Raw genomic sequence first — 24,304 nt, forward strand, 5'->3', positions numbered from 1 at the left:
TACCACAGAGTAGCTATTTTTAGTAGAGATATAGCACACTTTATTGGATTTATCCACTTCTGCACTAATGAACACTGGTTGTTTCCAATTATGTTTTTCTATTACTGTAATAAACTCCTTATAGTTGTGCTTTTTGTATTTTTAGGGCAGTATTCTTAGAGTGGAGAGCATAAAGGTTTATATTTGGGTAAATGTTGCTAGATTGCCTTTTAAAAAGGTTACACAAGTTTACCTTATCGCCTGTGGTATATGAAAATGCCCACTGCCCAACACTCTTACCAACACTGAGTGTTGTCACATTTTCAATTTTTACCAATATGATAGATGAAAAATGGTATTCCACATAGTTGTTCCAAATGAAATTGTCACTATGTTTATTCTCTCTGAAATGGTAAATGGCCTCTTTTTTACTGTGCAAAGAAGACTCAAGTATTTAACTTTTGAAGCTTTGTGCTATGTAATTTACTTTGATTCTGGATCTAAAGGATGTTGAAACTTTATTTTTCTAAATAATAGGAGAAAAATTGTTATTAATTTTATTAGGTGTGATGATGAATTGTAGTGAAGGGAGAAAAAAAGAATATACACTGAAGGATTTATGGGTGGAATAATATATCTAGAATTTGCTTTAAAATATTCCAGCCCCCCAAAAGTGTGTGGAGGGTAGGTAAATGAAATAAGACTGCCAAATGTTGACAGTTATTAAAGCTATATGGGTGTTCCTTATACTTTTTATAAAAATAAATGTATTTTTTTTTATGTTTGAAAATTTTTTTAGTGAAAAGTTAAAAAATAAAAAATAGGAATACTTCTCATTTTACCTTCAGTCACAAAAGTAAATTTCAAGTAGTGAGTCAGGCTTAATTTTTGATGGAAAGTTTTAAAAGACTTTAAAATTATATGTATATTTGAGAAATATTCAGGATAGTATATGAACTATAAACTCCTGGGAGACAAGTACAGTTATTTCTCTTTTTATCCTCTGCACTGTCTTACAAATACTTGTTGATGTATATGCTTTTTCTTTTACAGGATTTTATTTTCTTAAGGAGCAATAGCTTTTAATACTAAAATTCTGGTACATTAAGGTACCAGAGTTATTTCTTTGCATAATCAATTGATGAAGAATTATCTCTACCTGGTCTGAAAAATTAGAGGAATGTATCATATGGAAGGATTTTTATGGATTATACCCAGTTTTGGTTTTTTTTCCAATTTAAAAATCTGTAATGCCCCATTGATGCTCAGAGATTTAATACTAGATCTCCTGGAACTTTTCCAGCTCATTGATGTCTTCTTGTACATTCCAGTCTTGTCCCACTTCCCAAGCTATATTTGAATTAGCTTTTCTAGGGTAATTGCCATTGGTAATGTTTTCTGCAAAGTGAGCTTTGGATAGACAAAGATATGCCTAATCCTGATACTATTCATCTATAATGATTGATTCACTAAAAAAGTTGAGAAACTTCTTTTTTGTTATTGAATATTTATTCTTAAATTAAAAATTGATAATTAATATTAGTCATATTACTGTCAACTAAGCCTAGATTTTATTTGTATGCCACCCATGTCACACTAATACCCGTTTTCTCTTCCAGGATCCTATCTAAAACCCCATATTACAGTTAGTTGGTATTTTTTCCTAGTCTCTTCCAGCCCATGAGAGTTCTTCTGTCTTTCCTTATTTCTCATATCATTGACATTTTTGAGGAGTACTGGCTAGACATTGTAGGATGTCCCTCAATTTTATTTCTGTGATTTTTCTCATGATTGAAATGAGATAATGCATTTTGTGCAAGAATAGTACCAAAATGGCATTGTCTCCTTCTCGGTGTATCATATTAACATAGTAAATTTTTTTAAAAGTACACTATCTCCTTTAATTCCTGAGTGCCTTCTGTGTGTCAGGTGATGCTTAGAACAATAGGAATGTAAAAATGGACAAAGTCCCTGCCTTCATGGAGCTTACCTGCTAGTAGATAAGGAACAAAAGTAATCTTCCCCTTACCTTACATAGAAATTTTCCTTCATAACATTCCTTCTTCTAATACTATAAAATGTGAAGTAATTTACTCTGCTAATTGATGGTAATCATGAAAGTTTGATGAAGGGAACTGTTAACTTTGTTTTTTAACTTTTACAGATGGTTCCAATCCCTACACATTGAAGCTTTGCTTTTCTACATCATCCCATTTATAAGAAGAGAAGAGCATGTTAGAATTTATGTTTACCTTTATTACAATTTTAAAGCAACACTTCATTTAAAAAAAAAAAACCTAAAATGGTTGATCTAATGTTGCCTTGCTTACTTTAAGATCCTGTTCTGTAATAAACAAATATTTTTGCCTTGAGTAAATTTGTTGTAAACTTAAATATTGAATTGTTTTCATTTTAAAATAGAATATCATAATGTAGACTATCTACAGCTTTCTTGTAGATTACACAAATATATGATTTCTTATCTTATTTTTCTTCCACAGTGAAAATATATTTGCATTCTTAATGCTAATTATCTGCAAGTATTTTTCCATTGTGTATGAGATTAATGCAGGTGAAAGTATTGCATTTTAATATTATAGAATTCCTATTCTATGTTTAGATGTTTAAGTACGTTGCAGTTATTCATATTAAACATAACTTGTATTTATTGAGTATTTTAATCAAGTTTGAGAATAGCATTGCATATATTAAAATTTAAGTACTACAGATTTAGCTGATTTTCTATTTCTGAAAGGCTAACAGACATATGGATACACTTGTACAGTATGCACTCAAACTTATTTAAATTGGTGTATTTTTTTTTTCTAAGTCATTGTCCATTTGTATTGACATGCCTCTGTTTCTAGTTCCAGTTTGGAGATTTTATAAAGTTACAGCAATGAGTTAATGTGTTCATCTTCATTTGCTGCACGTGACTTGATCTTGAAAACACGTCTGGTATTTGGCATTGAAATTTTAATAGAAGTTATGATTAACAGTTCCTTTTCTAGATAATCTGAGATCCATGGATGGGCTTTAGGGAGTCTGTGAACTCCCTAAAATTGTATGTAGAATTTTGGGTACTTACATTTTTATTTTTTACTCTTGAATCCATCAGTAATACATGTATTTTTCTACATGGTACAAGGTATAAGGATCAAAATTTATTTTTTTTCCCAAACAGATAGCTATTTGTTTCAACACCATTAATTAAACATTCTTTCTCCCACTGGATTTGTTTTTTTTTTGTTTGTTTGTTTGTTTTTGAGAATAATATATCTCATACAAAGGCAAGTTAGTGTAAGGGCTAAACATGGTATTGAGAGACTATACCATATAACACACCCATTATCACAGCTTTTTTATAATAGAAAACTGATGAAATAATAGAAAATTATTTTCATCTTTAAAAGAAGGGAGAATATGTTTTATCTACTTAGAATAACTGTGAAGGCCATAGTTGGCAATGGTAGTTTTGTGATCCTGAGAGTTTCAAACAAATTTGTATATAGAAGTTTCATTTAGATCTTTTGTAAAAGCTTTATTTTGAATTTTAACATAAAGGAGGTTGCCTTAATCCTTTTAGAAATGATTCAGGAGTTTAAAAAAATTTTTTAATCTGTTGAATAGAAAGTGTAGATGGAAATTAAATACCCATTAACCTTTATTTATCCTTGAATTTTGACAGCCCTCTAAAGATCTAGAAAATTTTAAATTCCATCTAGAAACGTTTTAGACCCTTATCATGAAATCCAGTAAGTTATGCCAAAAGTAACCTGTGTATGAACTATAAATATATGATATTGGGCTGTGTGTGTTCCTTATTCATTGCCAATTTAATACCTAAGTTTACCTGACTTTACAATAAACAAAGCTTTTTTTTCTCCCCATAAATATTCTTCTACATTTGTTGAAAAAAATTGAGATGTCTTAATTTTAAAAGGTAACTTGTGGGTGTATGTAATAGTTGTCTCCTTCCCTTGCCCTCTTCTGGAAACTAATATGGATGTCAGTGTTATAGACTGCTTTGTGCCTAAGATTTTAGGAGACAGACCTGTGGATGGTGACAAGACTTAATTTAGATTTGCTTTAAGTGGTTTGACTTTTAGATATGAACTCTATCTTAATGCTCTCTCCCCACCAAAGTGACAAGTAGATTCTTCAGACGTGAACTGGTTTGTAGGTTGGGCCTTGCTGATTTACGCACTGGTATATGGGTCCTGTTCTGTTGCTGTCAGTTGTCTTTGACAGTTTGCTTGGGCATCACAGTTTTGTTAATGGAGTTTGTTTTGGCAACTCTGCCTCTTCATTTAGCCTTAACAACAACATTCTTCCCTCTGTTATCTTTCTGCTTTTGGGAGAACATGAAAGAGCAGGTTTTACATCTGTAAAGAAATAATACTAGCTTTGAGTTTACTTTTTAGTACTGAAGTTCCATTCCATATCCAAATCCTATGAAATATTTGATAATCTGCAAAAGTGAGTTATGGACTATAAACTGCCTTTTAAAATCCCTGCTTTCCTACTGAGGGTATTACCCCACCAAATAAAAAATATTTGCAGTTGCAATTGACATGAGACTTGGCAGCATGTTAGTGATTTGATTATCAAAGCAGTATATTTTCTAGGACTGAACTGAGAAAAGGGGATAAGAATAACTAAATGGGGTCATTTTATGTTTTCCTTTTATTGGTATCTGCAGGCATGGCTAGGTGGCTAGGTGACTGCTTCTTAGTAATTATCAGTGAGATTCTCTTTCTAGAATAAATTTTAAGTGTAGAACATTCTTCCATAGTTAGGAATCTAAAGCACAGATTTGCTTCACTTAAAAAGTTCTTCAGGTGACAAAGCTCCTTGCACAAAAGATAACTTACAATAATCTTCCAGTCTCCTTATGGCTGTCTGGCTCAAGGGACTTTTAATCCTTTGAGAGGCCATGTGAAGAGAGCCTTTTTATTCATAGTACCATTTATTTGCTCACAGAATTAAGCCTTAAAAAGCAATGGCATTTGATGAAATGAAAAATTAAGATTCCTAGGTTCTGTCCCTCAGCATGTTTTATTCGGAGCTTTGTTTTTGTTTTTTAACTGTAAGTGATTTCCAATGTCAACCAAAAAGTAAGTGAGTGTACAAACATGATTCTTGTTTAAGCCAAAAAGAGCTACTGGGGATTCTAAATCTAGTGGCTATTTAATCCATGATGTCGTTTTTCCCTAAAACTTAGCATTTCTACCAAAGGAATTCGAGTGTTAATCAAAATAATCTATTTTACTTAAACTAATCGTCTTCCTAGCCATCTCAAATTTAAAATGCTTTCAACTTGAACAAATGTAGTGAACTTTGCTTTACTAGTAAAAGTTTCTTCAATATAAAGCCCTTTATCTGAGGGAGCACTTGAAATTCTCTTAGTTTTAATTTATGAATGAGGAAGTTAGAAATAGTAGATATTGCTGCACCTCCACCCTCCCACATTTTGTAGAGTAATCAAGGTTTGAATGTGCCTGACTGACTGAATCTCATCCCTCTAGCCCAGCGTCTCTTAATAAGGAAGATACTGCCCCCTTGGGGGACATTTTGACAGTTTGTAAGGGTGCTTTTTCATATTGTGGAGGATACTACAAGTACTTGATAGGCAGAGACCAGGAAAAATTGTCCCTTGCCCTACAGTGACTTTCCAGTATTTCATCAGATATTATCCTAAAAGTAACTCTGTTTTATATATATAAACACAAAGTATTTTTGTATACTGTACACTGAATTTTCTAGGAATGCAACTACCTTATGAATCAAGGGAGGAGGATTTTTTGTTCGGGATATTTCCAAAAGTTGTTTGCCATTTTGGAAAATTGCATCATCAAAGTGGTATCTGAGTTGACATTCCAACATATCAGGGTCAGAGTCATCTCTTTATGTCTTCTATTATAGCCATTCCTGAGCATTTATGTATCACAGTGTGCTCTTTATTGTAACTTTTACTTCTCCCTTATATTACAGTTAGGGTTTTGTTTTGTTTTTCATTAAATGGTGTGTGTTTGTGTGTGTGTGTGTGTGTGTTTAGGTAGGTAGGTACTATCTAGGAATTTTATTTCAGCATAATAGAAGGGTGTCATATTGTTGGGAACGATTGCTTTAAACACAGTAATCTAGTTCTGGGTTGAACAGATAAACCCATATTAATCCAAAGACAGTAGAGCTTAGAATTTGTTAAAGAGTTGGTAAGGGGCCCAAAGGAGTCTGGTTTGCATGTATAAGGTAGACCTGGCTTTGCCATAGCCATTTTGTTCTTGAGAGAAACTAACTGGTGGAGAAAAAGTGATACATAGGAGATTGTGGGCATTTACCCTACAAAGATGGCTATTGGTGAACCATCCTTTGCCAATGTGTGCAGAGCTTCTCAATCAGCATTTTAGTATCTCCCTCTTAAACATGAGTAGACTGCCAAAAATACAGCACTTTAACATGAAAGACAAAGATCTAAACAGACAAAAACAGAAATCTAGAGAAAACATAAGACTTGAAGAACAGAAGAAAATTAAAAAAAACTTCTACGTTTTCAGGGAAATGAGGTTTTTGCATGAGTGAAACAACTATGGAATGCTTTTAAACAACAACAGAAAAGAACAAAACCACAATGAACTCTTAAGAAATCAAAAAATGAGAGTCAAAATTAAAAAGTCAATAAAACTAGCAATGAATCAGAAATTGAAAATGTTTATAATACCACTTACAGTAACATAAGAAAGGATGAACTATTTAGAGAATAAACTTGACAAAGATGTGCAAGACCTATACACTGAAAGCTATGAAATTTTGCTGAGAGAAACTGAAGAAGACCTAAATTAATTGAGAGGTGTATTTTGTTCATGGGTCAGAAGACTCAATATAGTTAAATTGTCAGTTCTCCCAGAATTAACCTATAGATTTAATGCAATCCCTATCAAAATCCCAACAGGCTTTTTAAAATTGAATTTATAAGCTGATTCTAAAAATTCACACGAGCTGTGAAGGACCCAGCGTAGTTAAAACGACTTAGAGAAAGAAGTACAAAGTTGGAGGACTCAAGTTACTCGGTTTCAAATTTATTATACAGCTGCAGTAGTCACCAGCGTGGGTGGTGGTGTAAGATTGCAATAGATCAGTGGAACAGAATAAAGAGTATAGAAATAGATCCACACGTACATTGCTGACTGATTTTTTGCCAAAAATGAAAAGATAATTCAGTGGCAAAAGTAAAGTCTTTTCAATGAATGTTGCTGAAACAATTGGATATACATATGCAAAAAAGCTGCAAAATAAACAAAACCCAACAGACTCAAAACTTCGTATCTTTTACCATATACAAAATTAATTCAAGATGAATCAAAGACCTAAGTTAAGAACTAAAACTATAAATCTTGTAGGCAAAACAGGAGATCAATCTCTGACCTTTGTTAAAGATTTCTTGTTACGACACCAAAAGCATGGTCCATAAAAAAAAAAACTCATAAATTGGACTTCATCAAAATTAAAACCTCTGCTCTTAGAGAATGAAAAGACAAGGAGAAAATATTTGCAATGTGTATATGTGGTAGAGGACTTGTATCTAGAGAATATAAAGAACTCTCAAAAAATCAGTAGTAAGAAAAGAACCCAATAAAACTTGGCAAAAAGATTAGAATAGACGTTCCACCTAAGATGTATGAATGATCAATAAGCACATACAAGGATGCTTAAAATCATTAGTCAATAGGGTAATGGAAATTAAAACTTCAGTGAGATAACCACTCCATACCTATTAAAATGGCTGAAATTAAGAAGGCTGGCCATACAAAATGTTGGTGAGGCTGTAGAGGAACTGGAACTCTCATATGCTTTTGGTGGGAATGTAAAATGGTACAATACTTTGCAAAAATGATTCTGCAGTTTCCTAAATTTTAAGCCATATACTGGCCATGTGATCCAGCCATTTACTCCCAGAGGAAAAAAAAAGTTTATGTTCATACAGTGACTTGTACACAAATGTTCATAGTAGCTTTACTTACAATAGGCCCAAATTGGAAACAGCCCCAAATGTCCATCAACAAGTGAATGAATAAACAAACGATGGTATGTGCATACGTGGTGTCAGTTCTGCTGTGCCACAAGCCTACCCAGACCAAGGGAGGGGTACACAGACCCCACCTCTCACTGGCAGGAGTGTCAGTCACAGTGTAAGAAGAGCATGCGGGTTGAGAGAGATTGTTGAACGTGTCCTTGGAAATACCCTTTTTAAAGCCCTGCATCACATGTCCAACTCAGAACACAAAGAACCATTGTCTCATAGCTTGGTGCAGTGCTGTGTGTCGAGAGCCCATGAACTTAAACAGCTCTGCCTCTGCTTAATGAAAGCTTTCTTCTGAGAGGCAACAGAGTGTGTCCTATCATAAATGAAGTGCTCTTCAAGAACTGCCTGAGCTCAAAGAAATGCAGTAAGGGATTGTGGCTTGACAGTCAGACATGAAAATTGTAATTTCAGTGGTTTCTTGTTGCTAATCATGTCTGTGCGCAGTGTGGCCAAAGTTTTTGAAATTGTTTAGTTCTCCAGCCACTAGACTTTTCTAGAAAGTGCTCACTCTCTTGAAATTGGACCCAAGCAGCTAGTAAACTCGCTCCTTAATTTGAAAAAAAAAATTTTTGTGGTAACCAAATGGCCCTAGATGATGACGAAAAATACCCGTATATTGCTGCCAGCACAGCAAATTCAAGTTTTGGTTTTTGGAATTTTCTGGAATTTTTTTTCCACATAAGTTTGATCTGCAGTTGGTTGAATCCATGAATGTGGAACCTGTAGATACAGAGGGACGACTGTACGTGCAAATTGATTGTCTAAACAAAAACACTTATGAGAATAAAGGGGGCACTATTGATACATATGCCAAGACAACAGATAGAAATTTGTTCTTCCAGGTGAGCCAGGAGAATGGTACTCTAGAAGTAGCTGTTTTCAAACTTGACTGTGCTGCAGAATGCGGGGGTGGGTGAGTGGGGAATGTAAAACAAAGTTTCCTAGGCCCCATGCCCGGAGATTCTGTCTCTGTCAGTCCGAGACGGGCCCAAGAATTGGCCTTTTTCACAAGTGCCCAGGTAATTCTGATGCTGGGACTGGTGAGGGAATGGAGCTCGGCCTGGAGCAGTTTTTCTGTTGATGTTGACACTAAGCAGGGATTGGCTAATTTTTATGGACATGTTTAACTGAATCCTGCTTTTCTTCTTAAGAGCTCAGCAATCCATCTGCTGCCCATTAAAAGAGACACGAAAGCACATTGGTTAAATGAATGGCCTGTGCAGTCTGATAGAACTGGTTTGAGCACCAGCTTTAGCACTTATTAACTGTATGACATTGGGTATGTTTCTTAACATCTCTAAGTCTGTTTTATTTTAGGTAAAAGAAGAAGAATAATAGAGTTGTTAAAATTAAACGAGATAAAACAGTTAAAGCACATAGTCTCAACTGTTATTATGATCACTATTACTGTTGCTGAACAGGAGGGATTGCACTGGGCTAACCCTGGAAGTGCTCGATGTGTGTCACTGTCTCAGATAGACAGTGTCTCCTAGAAAGCAGAAGGAACGCTTCTTCCCTGACCCACATGGGTGATTCATAAATGCTTGGTGAATGGCTCTTCACTGCACATCTGTTCCCTGACAGCCCCCGAGAAGTCTGTGGAATAGTTCCCTGAGTCTTTGGCAGCGGAGTCCTACACTGCACAGCTGCTTCAGTATTGTGCTCTGAAATCTCGGGTCTGGTTACTATGGAATAAAAAGCTGAGCACAGGGACTAGAGAGAAGTTCTCTAGTCTTTTGAAGTCAACTTGTCCTTTCCGGGTATGTTTTATTTCTTATCCAGCGTAAGTCTAAGAAGCCAAGCTTTTCACGGCAACATAATTATTGCTACCCACTAAGGGTAGATGATTTCCTGAAAGATTTCTGCTATTGTCTTAGCAGGTGGAAACTTCGGTACACTGCTGAGGCTGTGTGCTGTTATTGTCCTTCCTGGGTTGGTTCTTTACATTCTGAGACAGGAAACAATTGGTAGTTCTGTCCCTATTTGTATTCATTTGGGGGGGTTGGTTTGGGGGTTTTTGGCTTTGTTTTCTTTGTCTTTTGTACTTCCATTCTGTAACATTATCAGCTATATTTTTTGAAAAGTCAGGATGCATCATTTGACACATGGCTTGATAAAATGTTTGAAATAGAAACTGTCCTGAAAACTCTGGGGCTTCTGGTTGCTCCTGGGGGGGTCTGGGCAGCTCTGTCCAAATACATGTAAGGGATTAGAAAGGGTGCCTCAGCAGGGAGGGTGTAGTTCAAGTGGTAAAGTGCATGCTTAGCATGCATAAGGTCCTGGATTCAAACCCCAGTACCTCCATTTAAAAAATAATTAAATAAGCAAACTTAATTACCTACCCCCCCAAGAAAAAGAAAGGGTGCCTCAGAGGTCCTACATCATACAAGGCTGAGGGGCAATTACCCTGAAGCTAAAGAAAATTACGCTTCTGCACCCCTCACTGGTCTGGCTCTTTCTAAGGCACTGGGAGGGGACTTAGAGAAGTGTTCAAATGTTTTTGTATAAATAGCAAAAATATATTTTTGTATTATTTTCCATTAAAAATGACCTGAAAAATTTTACAAGCTTTAGGCCATCCAAGTCTGGATCCACTCCTGAGAAGTGTTTCCTCTCTGGCCATGCCTGGTTTGTTTCACCTGTCATTAAGCAGATAGAAAGCAGGCTCAATTCCATGCCAGGGCACACTGGGATGCCAAGGATCTCGTGGGAAGGCAAGAAAAGAGGAGCATTCGTCACTCAGTTAGCTTCTGGATACAGAGAAAACGGCAAGCTGAAGCAAGAGGAGACTTCCTGGGGAAAAACCAGTTGCAGACTCAGGAACTGGTGTGCCTTTGCACCCTTTTCCTTCTCCAGAGGGATGGGTGGTTAAGTGGCGCTAATGAGGTTCCTGTTTAAAATAAGTCTTTGAGAAAAACTAAGGAGCTACCTTTAAATTCTCCTCAAAGATACCATTGCCTGTGTGCTGTGCCCCAGCAACCCCCAAGCCTTGGAGTCATGTCCTGCAGTGGAGAGAGCCCTCTAGTGGTCCCAGTCCCAGCTACTTTGCTAAGTAACCATGTGACGTTGCTCGAATTGTGAATCCCTCCAAGCCTCACTTTGTTCACCTTTAAAATAAGGGTGTTGGATTGGGCGGCCTCATTCTGAACTGTGAATAGTTTTATGGTATGGAGGAAGATCTTAAATGATTTCTACAGTGATACAAGGATATTTCCATGAGAAAATATGATGCACGTATTGGGAGGGAGATTGACATATGGAGAAAAATTGGACCATATGGGATTAGGAAATTAAAAATGATCTCTTCCTGCTCAGTAAATGTGCCAAATATGAGCCTCTTGTCCTAAGTACTGTCTTTCTTTTAGCAAATGAGAAGACAACATTATGAGCATTTCCAAAATTAAAAGAATATTCATGTCATGTCAAATGTGAGGCGGGTGTAGGCAGTGATGTGTTAGGTTCTAGGAAGGAAATTTGTATTTAAGACACTTCTTTGTTATTTGGGAGAGTATAGCTAAAATGAGACTAGCCCAGATGGAACAATTAGCAAACAAAGCTGATAAGATAGAACCATAAGTCATAATTAATGGGCTGATGTGGTAAATTACGGTGCATTCATTCTGTGGAATCCCGTGCAATCACCAAATAGAACAAATCACATTTATATGTATTGTCTTGGAAAGGTATGGAAGACATATTGTTAAGTGAAAATAAGCAAGTGCTGAACAATATGAACGGAATGATCATGTTTTTGTAAAAAGCAAAGCTGAAACTCTAAACAGGCAATTCTATGATTGTGTAAGTATAAAAAAAGTATGGAATGATATACACCAACATGCTACCACCAGTTACTTTAAGAGGATGGGGTCGGACAGAGGAGGAACAAAGAATTACTATTTTTTTTTTTATCTTTCTGTAATTCAGTTTGTATGAATTGTTACAATAGATGTGTATTATACTTTTAAAAAATGTTTTCGTAAAACAAAAAAGCATAACCTTTGGTTCCTCAGGCCTCACCAGTGTGTGGACATATGTTGGTTCATGGTTCCACCTTTCACTCCGCAGCATCCCCAGCTCTGCACTAAAACTTACCCGGTGGTTTTGGAGCCAACCCTCTCCTGTTTGGGGTGGGGCCTTAGCACAGTACCAAGGCAGATGTCTGCCCTGAGGGGGCGCTGCCTGTGCTCAGCGCTCTGCCAGAGCTGTCAGGTGGCACCATATTTCCTTGGATTCCTGAAGTCCCAGCAGCGCCTTTGTTCAGGAAGGAGAAATGCTTTTCTTCCTCCTCCCCCATCCCACTTTGCTAGGTGGTCACTGGTGCAGGCCCAATAGGGCTCCTCAAACACATCAGCCCTCCTGGGCTGGTCCCACTCTTCAGAAATGCCTGGGCCTCTCCACAAGGGTCCAGCCTCTGTGGACATGTCCACACACAGTGGGTGCCAAATTTCACGTTGGAGGCAGAAATTCAGTGAAGGAAAAGACCCAGGGTCCAGAGGCATCTGGGAGGAGGGATAGAGAGAGACAGGGGATGACAAACGTGTAGACATAATGCTGGCAGTGCCAAGAGAGGGGAGTGAGAGTGAGAAAGCCTGGCTCTATTGGCCAGTCTGGGGCACACTCCTGTTAAACACAATCCCACTGAACATCCATATCAGACAAGACCTCTCTGTGACCGTGATGGATCAAGACAAAAACAAGCCCCCTCTAGAACCATGTCTGACCATAATTGAAAATAAGAATTGTCCACACCACAAAAGTGGCCACCAAACATTCTCCTGTCCTGGGTAACATGAGTGACAGCAGCATCTTTACCAAGTACAGCTGTGGGCTTGCTCTGTTCCCCCTGCCTTGCCGATAACGAGTAAGGTACCAATCTTAGAATCATCCCTGCTTCCCGACAACATCCAGTCCAGAGCAGAGCCCCACGGCCTTGAACCCTCCCCAGAATCACCGAACACACGCCCACACCTAGCCCTAAGCCCTTTCTGAGGGTGTGCAGTCTCCCTCACTGCAGCAAGTCAGCAGTCCCTCAGCTGACTCTTGGTGTGTTCCTGGTGGCTTTTGGTTGGAGGGCACTAACAAGAGGCCATCTCTGAGGTAGACTGTGTGGTGGCGTTTCACGTGGAAGCCTGGAAGTTTTCACCCTGCCATTTACTTTCCTTGTTGTGAGAAATTCGTTTACATATTTGCACCATCAGTGCTTGAAGGCTGGCAAGTGTTTCTTCATTGCCCAAAAGAGCAAGGTGCGTGAGGGCCTTTCAGAGACCAATCTGACTGTGGCAGATGTTTCTTTGAAAAGTACTGGAGGGTGAGGGCATGTGAGGTGAGGTGGGTGCCAATTAGGAAACGTCTGAATTACAGGATGCCTATATTCTAATCTTTATTCCACCTTGACAGGTAATTAGTGTTGAGGAAAGACTGTGGACTTTAGGATGGGTCCTAGCTCTGCTGCTTACAGGTGTATGACTTGGAGCATGTTTCTTAACCTCTCTGAGCTGCAGAGTCTGCATCTGAGGAAAGAAGACAGTATCACTTACCTCACAGGCTGGACAAGCACATGTAAATACCAGCACTCCCTGGTGTTTAGGGTGCTGGGTCCTCACAAATGTGTCCTTCCTTCCCAGTCAGAGATAGACAGTCACTGTAGATTCCTGAAAGAGAGGGGGCCCAAGGGCAGCGGGCATTTTAGGAAGATAGACCTAAGTGAGGGGGCCATAGGCAGACTGAGTTGATGCTAGACACTCCAGCTTGCCTGGCGCTCGCCAACCACTGCAGAGATAGCATCACATTCTTAGAAGATGTGCAACTGTCCCAACTGGACATGGGCAAAAAATGAATAATGGAGACATGCCACACAGCGTGTCCCATGCAGCAAGCCTTAGTGGGATAGGATGGAGGGAGGAAGTGCTGTAGTGAGGGACACTTCCAGAAAGGCAGCCAAACTCTGGGCTGGTGGGGACAGCAAGGAAAACAGATCCCCTCAGAGTACAGCGGTCAGTGGAGAGGTGCCTACTATAGTCCATGGCTAGAGCATTTCCACTTGTGGATTGTTGCCAGGGCTTTGCCATCACACAGAGAAGGGCTGCTTCAAACAGGAAGGGTGACGCTGAGCTCTGGATGTCGGCTGTGGCTTTCTTCCACGTTTGACAGTAGGTGAGTGACCAAGGCAGGCCATTCCACTTTAGCCCGAGGGCAGCTTGACTCCAAGGAGGAGAAAATAGATGATTGATGTCAAGAGCTACATTTTGCAACCACTTTTTCCCCACCAGCTCTACCTCTGGTAGTTCCTAAATTTTATAGTTAATGGTACCCCAGTGAGCCTTCAAGCTAAAATGTCCCTTGCTTTCTAAGAAGGCTTTGAATCTGGAGCGTTTGTGTTTAAAAACAAACAAAAGCTAAGGTAATTTGTGAATGACATTAAAAAAAAAAAGTCCAGCATGTACGTTAGCTGCAGATGGTATACAAGAGAGCAAAGTCAAGGCCCCCATGATTGATTCATCAGATCAACCAGCGAAGACTGGACACCTACTTGATTTGAAGAGTGTTCATCCTGTGAAACCCACCCAGAGAGAAATCACTGACCATCCTCCCGCTCTGCAGAATCCACCCCACCTCCTTTTTGAAAAGGAAAGTGTGTTCCCTGCACACTTATCCTTCCTGGCTGTTCTCTTTGAAACAGCAAAGCGGTGGGACCCAGGTGCCCCAGTCTCCTCGCGGCCCCGGCTGCCCCAGCTCATCCACACAGCTCCCTGCTCTTAGCCGCCCAGGCTGCCCACGCCCCCTTTTTACGAGGCTGGGCACTGAGGAATTAAAAGATAAACAAGCTGATCTTTGTCATCTAGTGAGAAGGCTGAAAGTACATCAACAAATCCAATGCAAGGGCATAGGAAATGTACCCCAATCATTGCGGTAATGGGAAGAAGAGGGTGATTACATCTAGTAGCAGGATCAAGGTTTTAAAGTGTGGATTTTAAAAGAAGAAAAGGAGCTTAAGGAGTTCTTGATCGGGCTTCAGTTCACTGGCCAATAGCCATGGACATATGGCTGCTTCCTTGCCCCTCTCCTGGAAGTGTGTGAGGGTCCTGGTCCCTAAAAGACTTATGCTATCTGGACCTTCATGTCTCTCCTTGTATGCTGGTAGGCTGATAGAACGAAGGACTCAGGGGAGAGTCATCCGCTGCTTAGCTCTCTTGATTTTAAGGAATCTCATCCCCAAGGTGCAGAGGCCGTAGGAACTGGAGACCGATCACTATGAGACGCTTGGAATCCTAACCCAGACAGGGGAGAATGATGATCAGAAGAGGGGTCACAGTGGAGAGGGTAATAGCTCAGTGGTAGAGCACATGCTTAGCATGCATGTGGTCCTGGGTTCAATCCCCAGTCCCTCTTTTTTCTTTAAAAAAAGAAAAGAAAAAGGAAAAAGGGATCACTAGTGTCAAAAGTGTAATTGTGCTCGAGAACTCTAGAGAACTCATTCAACTTGCTGAAAGAGACTGGAGGAATTGAGAATTATGTCCCTAGGCCTAGTTAGTCTCTCTGCTTGATTTAATGTGGTCACATTTTTTCCTGTTTTGAGAATGAGAGGAAGACAGATGTCTACTTTATAAATATAAGAGAACAGCACTAAGGTTTGTATAGCACTGCTGATTCAGTGAGGGAATCCACTCAGCCTATTTAAGCTACAAAATTGGAGTAAAGTCTGAGGGGGTGTGTGTGTGTGTTTGTGTGTCCCTGGACTCTTTTGCATTTTAGTTTCAGTGTCTTCCTTTGCAAAATGGGTATAATGCCAACTTCACAGGACTGTGAGGATTAAATACAGTCTTTGGTGAAAGTGCCTTATCATCAGTAATACGAATATTACTCTCAAGGTCTGAGGCACCCTGATGCTGGCTGCTGTTGTTATTATACAGAATATAGGGTAACTGTCTCCAGAGAAGCTGAAAATATCCCCAAGTGCAGCTGATCTGCCTTTTATCACGTCAGCACTGTTGGTCAGGCAGCGTCTACTCATGTAACGGTCAGCAGTAGTGCTGAATTTCAAAAGCATACAGTTGAATGAGAACCTATTATTTGGTTTCTGTCTTCTGTCTGAAAGGGCTCTTAATGTAAGGAATATTAGGCAGGGGTGTGTGTGTGTGTGTGTGTGTGTGTGTGTGTGTGTGTGTGTGTGTCTTAAGACAACAATTTAAAATGTTAAGATAGTTCCAAAATGCCTTGAGGGAAACAACTTGGTTAAAATTTCAGCGTGAAAGTGACACTGGCACTGTGTAAGGAACATTCTAGGCAAAGTTTCCAGTGCTTCCCAATCCGTGCCACCTGGAAGTATAGGGCGTATATCCTAAAATCTTCAAGTGTCTGGAGAAGTGGTTTCCCTTCTTAAAATGGATCATATTCTGCTCTGAGTGCAGGAATCTGACTAATTAGGAGAAATCTCCTTCACAGACTGCAGTAATTCAGCCAGGGCTGGGTCACCATGGATAATAGAGCGGCCTTTGGATTCTCACTGGGAGGGAGCCAGGGGCTGAACACAATGTTCCTTCCGTAGAGAGAACACATTTGAGAAGCAGAAATACTTTTCCAGTAGAGAAACTGCTGCTCCAAAATTTTCATTAATGATTCAATATTCAGTTCCAATTTCTGTGTCACATGCTGGTGTGGAGAAGATTCTTGTGTTATGGGAAATCTCTGGACTGATGAATACAACAGATTGTGCTTGTAGACAATATTAAATAAAAGTTGATCTTTAAACGTACTGTATAATAGTCAAGTATTTACAAACAAAATGGTATGAGATTTGGGACTTGCAGCTGATTGGGGGAGAGTATGCGGAGTACAGATGAAACAGAACTGATCATGTGTTGATAGTTATTGAAATCAAGTGATAGGTCCATGGGGGTTCATTATACTATTTTCTCTACTGTTGTGAACATTTGAAATTTTCCATATAAAAAGTTAACAACCAAAACCCCCAAAGTTATGACTTTCTCTTGTTTGAATGAAAGCTGTTTTTAAAAATAAATAGGTTGTAGAAGTTGAATAGTAAAATATAAAATATAGCTAACATTATTGGTACTTACTGTGTGCTTGGCATATAACTTCATATATATTATATACATATATAATTATATAATGTATAGGTATATATGTATTTTATATGTATGTAATCCAATCTATACATATATTAAATACACACACATGTGGTGTATCAGTTCATTTAATTCCTGTCAACCCCATGAGGTAAACACTGCAAATTATCGGCAGTCGCTGAGGAGGCGATGAGGTGATACAGAGGTTAAATAAATAACGTGCACAAGGTCGTTAAGCATATTTGAACGCAGACTCCAGAACCCACGCTCCTTCTTAAATAGCACCTCTGTTGCTGTCTGTATCCAAGGTGTTCTGTACGCTGTCGCCAAGAAGTTCCCTTATCAGTTTATTTTTTATTTTAAAATTGACTTGGGAGTGGTGGGTGGAGTGGAAATTTTTTACAAGGCTGTTTAGCAATTCTGCTGTAGCTGCCTGTCCCCCTTGGCTCCAGCCGGGTTGTTGAGTCCGGGCCCCCGGGGTGAGGTCGGGTCGGCTGGCTCAGGAGGCCAGTTACCCTGGGTCTTCCGTCCCGTGACCCGCACCTGGAGCGGCGCTCTGGCTGCCGCGTGGCGCCACCTGGTGGCCAGGAGCCTCAACCCGGCGGGGTGCGCGGCCCGGGCGGTCGGATCCCGCGCGCCTGTGGGTGCGCGCCGCCCTCCCGCGAGGACGAAGCCGAGGGGTGTTGAGGTCCCCGTAGTTACAAGCCCGGTGCAGATGGGCCTTTAACCCTTGTTTGAGGTCTTGTCTCGAGGAGCTGGGCCAGGAGTGGGCGCTCCCGCCGAGCCGCCTTCTCAGACACAGGCAGGACTCTCTCCGGAACCTGCTCCACCTTCTTTCTCCAGGCAGGAATTAAGAGGGGTGCTTTGCCTAAGGACTGTTAAAACGAGCTCTTTAACATTTCCAAGTACCACAATTCGTGTATTTATGTATACAGGCACATGTGTATTTCTTTGTATCCTTACCTCTTTCTAGAAAGGGTGTTAAGGCTGGAATTATGACATACTGTGTTTTTTCCTTACAACAGTCATCTTAGGCACGTGAAGAGCAAGTGTGATCGCCTGCGGAATAAGCGATGCAGACCAGAGTGTGTGGAAGGGCATCTGGCCCAAGTCTTGAGGACCTCCCGGCCGAGTTCTGAGAAAACTTGATGTTGCAGACCAGTTCTTCCTCCTGGTGCTGGAGGAACATGGCACAGCTGGAGAGGCAGAAGAGTACTTTGGGGCACTGGCAGAGGGCACGGTGCTCCAAAAGGTGAAGCCCCCATCAGAGCAGGGGTCTGGGCACCAACTCTCCCTCTCCCGTTTGCCTGCCAGGAAGATCAGTGAGACCTGTATAACTTCCTACCTGCCCAAGGTGAATTTCCGGGACCTCACTGGCTCCCTGAACCTGAAGGCAGCTTTCTATGGCACATGTTCCCTTTCCTATGGTCTGCATGGCTATGGCACTAAGCCCATCCTGAAGGAAACTCTCTGCTGGGCCCCCTTCAGCTTGTAGGCCACAGGCCATGTGCTGCTTGGCACCCTTTGTTACATGAAGCAAGTCCTAGGCACCACAGAGGGAGGGCAAGACCTCATCCCTCAACCAGACCTGCCTGGAGATACTGCCATGAAGACCCATGTCCATGGGGACCCTTCCTGGCCCAAGACTAGGCTGGCCATCTAGTTTACTTTGTGAGTATTGTGTTATTGTGCTTAAGGGCACACCTCTCCATGACAAGGCAGGATCCTATCTGAAGGGTGAGGTCATTTATTCCATCATCTCTTGATTTGGAACAAACCAAGGAGGAAGAACATTTCTCAAATCTGGTTCTGCAATCTGAGCAGGGAAAATGTGGGTGGGCTGCAGAGTGGGTGATCTCACTTTGCATAGAGGTTGAGGATATCAAGCTTGTCAATGAGGGAACTCTTGGGGGCTGGGCTGGAGGATGGTGTAGAAATGAGGAAACCACAGGGGATTAGTGAAGACTTGTTTCAGACCCTTTGGGCAAGTGTGTAGGTCTCTCAGATAGTGAGTAAATTGGGTTAGACCCTGTGAACTCTGGGGACAAATGACCCATGTTGGAGCCAACCACCATACTGGCAGTGCCACTTGGTCTTAGCAGAGCAGAGCTGAGAGAAAACCAACAGACAAAGGAAGGCATGACATCCACTCTTAGACTACAGCTGTGACAGAAGGCTGTAGCCTCTGAGTACCAGTGCGGTGTTGACTTGATAACTGAAGTGAGAGAACCCAGAGGTTAGTCAGGGCTCCGTAGATAGTCATCCTTTCCTCTTTGGCTTCTCCTTCTGATGCTAAACCTTGCAGGATCTAGGTTTAATTTTATCTAAGAAAACATTTTTCCCTTGTAATCTGTGCTTTCCATATGAGCCAGTAGAGAAACTGGGTAAAAAGATAAATGCTATGGTTGCTTGTGTTAATAGCAGCACAGCACCTGGGCCAAGGGCTGTAATCATCTCAGTGTACTATACTTTTACTCTTTGGTGGTGGTCGGCTTAAATTTCTCTGTTGGAAGGAGATGGAGATGGCTGGGTCTTGGCCGGCCCTCAAGGCTGGGTGAACTTCCAGCAGTCCTTTTCCCTCAAACTAAGTCCAGGCCAAAGGCAGCTGAAAAGTCTCTTTGGCCCCCTTTAGCTGACCTTTTTACTTGGTTGATGAGAAGCCCCAGGCAAAGGGACCACAGTGTTTCTAGAGGTCTGCTCTAGGCCAGCTACTCCCTATCTCCTTTACCTGGCTTTACCTTGGTCCTGCTGGCAAGGGCAGGTTCCATCCCCATGCCCCAGCCCTTTTGACAAGACTGAAGGCATGGGCTTCCAAGGGATGGAGATCCTTAGAAGGAGAGTGGAAGAGGCCAAAAGAATGTTTGCCCAACTCTCTACCCTCAACAAGATTCCAGCTGCCTCCTCTCCTAGGGTGGACTAAGGGAGCCTTGACTTTCCCCTGTGGCTAATGTGTGCCACCACGCTGGTCAAACCATCTCTCTAAAAAGATGCGTGGTGCATTAGCATACAGTCAGCTAAAAGGTTATCCCGGATAATAGGCCTGGAACCAAGAAATGGTTATAGTAACTAAGGATGTTTGGTTTAGAATAAAGAAGACATGCAAAGACCAGTCTCTCTTTTAAATATTTAGAATATTTGTGGAAGAGAAGATACTATTCTGTATAGGATTAGAGGGCAAAATTGGGACCAAGGAATAAGTTACTAGGAAGTGGATTTTTTGCTTCAGGAGTAAAACTAGCCCCCATGGAGATATTAAGGAAGGTGCTTCTGACCACGTGGTGGTGCCCTGAGACGGAATGTCCTGCTGGAAAGCTGTCTATTCCTGCCATCCCTTGTCTCAGGCTTTTAGGATTGTTATCAATATTCTGCCTATGACAGTGACTATAAATCATCACATGTCCCTGAGAGCTCAGTATGCCCGCATTCAGTCCATACCCCTTTGAAAGCCTCTTAATTTTGGAAACAGAATAAGGATGTTTTGTCAAATATATTCTGACTCATGGTCATAAATTACGGGCAAGGTTCTAGGGTTTTATCCAACTCTGAAGGTCTGTAACTCCACAGTCATCAGACAAGATTCAGTCATCACTTTAGATGATCTTATGACATCATGGCAGAAAAGGAGCTAGAACCAAGGACCTGACTGACTTCTCTTTGGATGTTATTTGAGACTTTTACAAATTCTGGCTCAAGAGGGGCCAGTGTCCAATGATGAAATACAAGAATCATCTCTTAGTTTGGAACAAGCAGTCCCTGCTTAGCTCTGCCTGCTCCATTCTGCAGGTCTTTACTCATCCTCCCCTCCCTTTAACACATCTCCATAGTGATGGCTTTCATCCATTAGTTCAGATGCCCCAGCACAGTATGAGACGAGACAGAGGTTTCACTTCTGGGCTGAGCTGGTGTTTTTCCGAAGGTGAGCTCTCATCTGTACGTACATCTATTCACCTTTGGCAAGGACAAGCCCTAGTGCAAGCCTGTGTTCCTATGCTGGCGGTATATTTGGAGAGTCTGTATTGCCTTAGAAGCTGTGAGTCCTTGAAGGCAAGGAACATGGAATCATTACTCGGAATCTCCAGGCAGCGAATAAAGTGTCACACCCTGTGGGCATTTGATAGGTATTTGGTATTTGCTTCCCTTCTTCTCCCATATGAAATCTCAAGATTCCATCATCCGGGGAGTCAGTTCCACCTTGTTGCTCCTTTTCCAAGCTCAGCTTTGAGAAGTGAGTGTGTCTTCCCACTTACGGCTCTGTTTTCAACTTGATGTGTTTATTTGAGTACTTAGAAACCATGGTGACAGGTGCCATAGAAATAGAGAGAAAGAGCAGGGAGGTAGAACACAGAAAGGGAGGACCCAAAACTCCAGGGGGCTGGAAGCAGTGTTTTTGTGACACCAGTGTTTATTTTAAGCCAGCAGGATTATTTATCATGTCTTTGTGCACAGCCTCTCACTCTCGGAACATACATGCTGTCTGCTGCCTTCTGCATTTCCATTCTCTGGGTCTCCAGGGGAGGAGAGACGCCGCATTCAGTGTATGAAGATACACGTCATCACTGCTTCTTACATTTCTGTGTCATGTGTCACTCTTCAGTGCACATTCATGCACATTATTTCCTTCATTTGATCCTTAATTTAGAGCAGATAGTATTCACTCCTATTTTTCTGACAAGTTTGAGGTTCAGACTAACTTGTCTGAAGTCCCATATCAAGCGAGGGGTCAGAGCTAACCTCTAGATCTGTTTCCTTTGAGCAGGCCTCCCTCTGCTAACATCAGGCTGTGCAGTGACGGGGATTCAGGGGAGGCTGGACAGATGGCCAGTGCATTTTGGCTAGTGTCACTTAGGTTATAATGAGCTGTGTGGAGTGATCTGAGTCATGGAGAGACAGCTGGTGCTTCTGTATGAAGCCCATAGAAAACCGTGATTGGCTGCAGGAGAAATTTTGCTAATTTTATGTCTAGAGACAAAGGAAAAGGTAAACCATAAATGCACCCTGCTTTCAAGACCGACAGCTCCTTGCCAGCACACAAGCGAACCTAAGTGTTCTAAGCTTGATCTGCCTGAGCTAACCTACAGGTCCCAAGCAGGGTCACACAGCTGTCTCTATCCCTCCGCAAAGCAGACCGAGCCAAATGCGCCTGGAAAGAGAGTCCTGGGCATGGTTGGGCATGTTCCAACCTCAGCTCTACGACCCCCTTCATGCATGTCTGATGTAGCTGAACGGCGCTGCCTATGGTCCTGCAACTTCTTGTCCTCATGTAACCGAGCAGGACCCTATGGGGTCTTCCTGGGACAGATCCCCCTGTCCTTGCCTGCCTCTTACTTGAGTTGCATAAGCAAAAGGTTAAGTTAGCATGTCTTGAGAATGAATGATGGATAAATTTATTTGAATCACCAGAAGGATTTTTCATCATAGCCGAAGCCATTTTATAATGTAGAAATTCCTTTTTCCTATTTTTAAGTAACGAAAGTCCATTCTTAAGAATATGTTGTCCAACAACTAAAACACTCTCAAGATTGTTACTTGTCTGTGATTTGTACTGACTCCACCTTCTGTTATCATCCAATACCCCTGAGGACCATCTGGAATGGCATTTGCTTTGCGGCAGGTATCTAGGACGCTTGTTCCTGGGTCAGTAACTAATTCAGAAAATGAAGCTTCTTTAAAAAACAAAACAAACCTCTTTTAACTCTTGATCAGACGTGACCTCCACTGCATCTATGCTACTTTGATAAACACACCTTTTAGCAGAGTTCAGACCTGGTACATGAGCAAGCTTTGTTACTTCTGCAGCAAGTCGTTTCTGAGGACCCCGCTTACCTGGCTCTGATATGCAGCTGCATTATGTGGTCATCTCTGGATGGGGAAGAAAATGAAGAGCTCCTGGTACCTTTCTACCAAAGCATCTTGCTGCCTGACAAAGAACTCATACAATCCAAATGGAGCTGTCTTTTCCCTGTTTGGCCAAACAGCATTCCCAGTTTTGCTCCAGTTATAGAGGACTAGAAATTCCAAACACAACTTCTCCAATCAACTTGTGGATGAACTTGCATCCGGACATGACATTGCCCAGCTGATCAGATCCACCCATTTGGACCCTGCATCCATAACGCTGGAGTAGGTAATAGAAATCATAGGCCTGACGCACCTGGTATGAAAACTCGGCCAAACTCATGCCTCCGGGGCTCTGGAGCGAGTCTGCACGCTCGGCCCGCTGTGCAGCGTGCCCATGCAGAAGCGGCTGCCCATCGCCACTAGGAAGTCCAGCGGGTGCAGCTTCTGGTACCGCGCGGAGTTGTTCAGCACCGTGAAGCCGCCCAGGGCCCGCCCGTTAGTGAAGAACGGCCTTGAACCCTCGGCAGAGGGCGCGCGCGTTGCTTTGCGCTTGTTCTGCGTCCAGCTCCTTGCGCTCCTTGGTACGGCTGCCTGCCTGCGGGTCCCCCAGGCTCATCGTGGCGTCTCCCACCCCTGCTGTCGCCTTGTGGTCCGCTCGCTGGAAGTGAAACAGGCCCGACAACACCGGAAGATGCCCCACATGAAGCGAGTAGGCCGTGGTGTCGAAGCCGCCACAGTCTGGGCAAAGTTGCCCACCGTGCTGGGCACAGTCTGAGAGCTCTGGGAGCCCTGTCTTCGTACCCTTCTCGGGGAAGAACTCCTTAAACAGACCCTGAGCCCTCTGCACCGCCAGCATCTCCGGAGCGCCCTAGTGGACCTCACGCAGCCCCAGGGGCAAGACTCCTGACCCGTCTTGGATACCAAACCACCAACCCCTGGAAACGCACCGCAACATGGGCGCCGCCATGTTGGCGAAGGGCAAGACTCAGAAGAGGATGAGGAGGATGGAGATGGAGATGATGAAGATGAAGAGGGAGCTGAAGCTGGTCCACCTGAAGGACTGAGAAAGAGGAGGAAGAGAAAGAGGAGGGTGAGGATGAAGATGAAACAGGGCGCCGGTCCGGTTTGGCGGGGTCCGGTCTGTGAGACATCTGTGGTAAGTGGCGGAACCTCGAGTGTGCGGACACCACGGTATACTTCTGTCCTGGGATGCCTTGATTGGAGATTTTCCTTTTTGGGGGAAAGGTGTAAGACTTGGTCACCTGGTTTTGAATGGAGTCCGCTTTAGTTGGATTTTCTCCCCTAGGCTGAGGAGTCC

The 24,304-nt window shown here is 41.9% G+C and overlaps 1 protein-coding gene and 1 pseudogene across 3 annotated transcripts in view; one reads left to right on the top strand and one right to left on the bottom strand.

Annotated features, from left to right (window-relative positions):
- The window catches only part of HNRNPLL (heterogeneous nuclear ribonucleoprotein L like), a 34,191-nt gene extending 30,983 nt beyond the window's left edge, over positions 1-3,208 (top strand). For all 3 annotated transcript variants that reach the window (XM_064494569.1, XM_064494570.1, XM_064494571.1), the window contains one exon: positions 2,144-3,208. In XM_064494569.1, the coding sequence (XP_064350639.1) occupies positions 2,144-2,199 (56 nt within the window). In that variant the 3' untranslated portion in view covers positions 2,200-3,208. The remainder of the gene's footprint in view (positions 1-2,143) is intronic.
- A 19,352-nt stretch (positions 3,209-22,560) lies between these two features.
- LOC105103644 (tyrosine--tRNA ligase, mitochondrial-like) lies at positions 22,561-24,003 on the bottom strand (annotated as a pseudogene).
- Between the last annotated feature and the right edge of the window lie 301 nt (positions 24,004-24,304).

This window comes from Camelus dromedarius, chromosome 15 (genome assembly GCF_036321535.1).
Source record: "Camelus dromedarius isolate mCamDro1 chromosome 15, mCamDro1.pat, whole genome shotgun sequence".
NCBI classification, from domain to species: Eukaryota; Metazoa; Chordata; class Mammalia; order Artiodactyla; family Camelidae; genus Camelus; species Camelus dromedarius.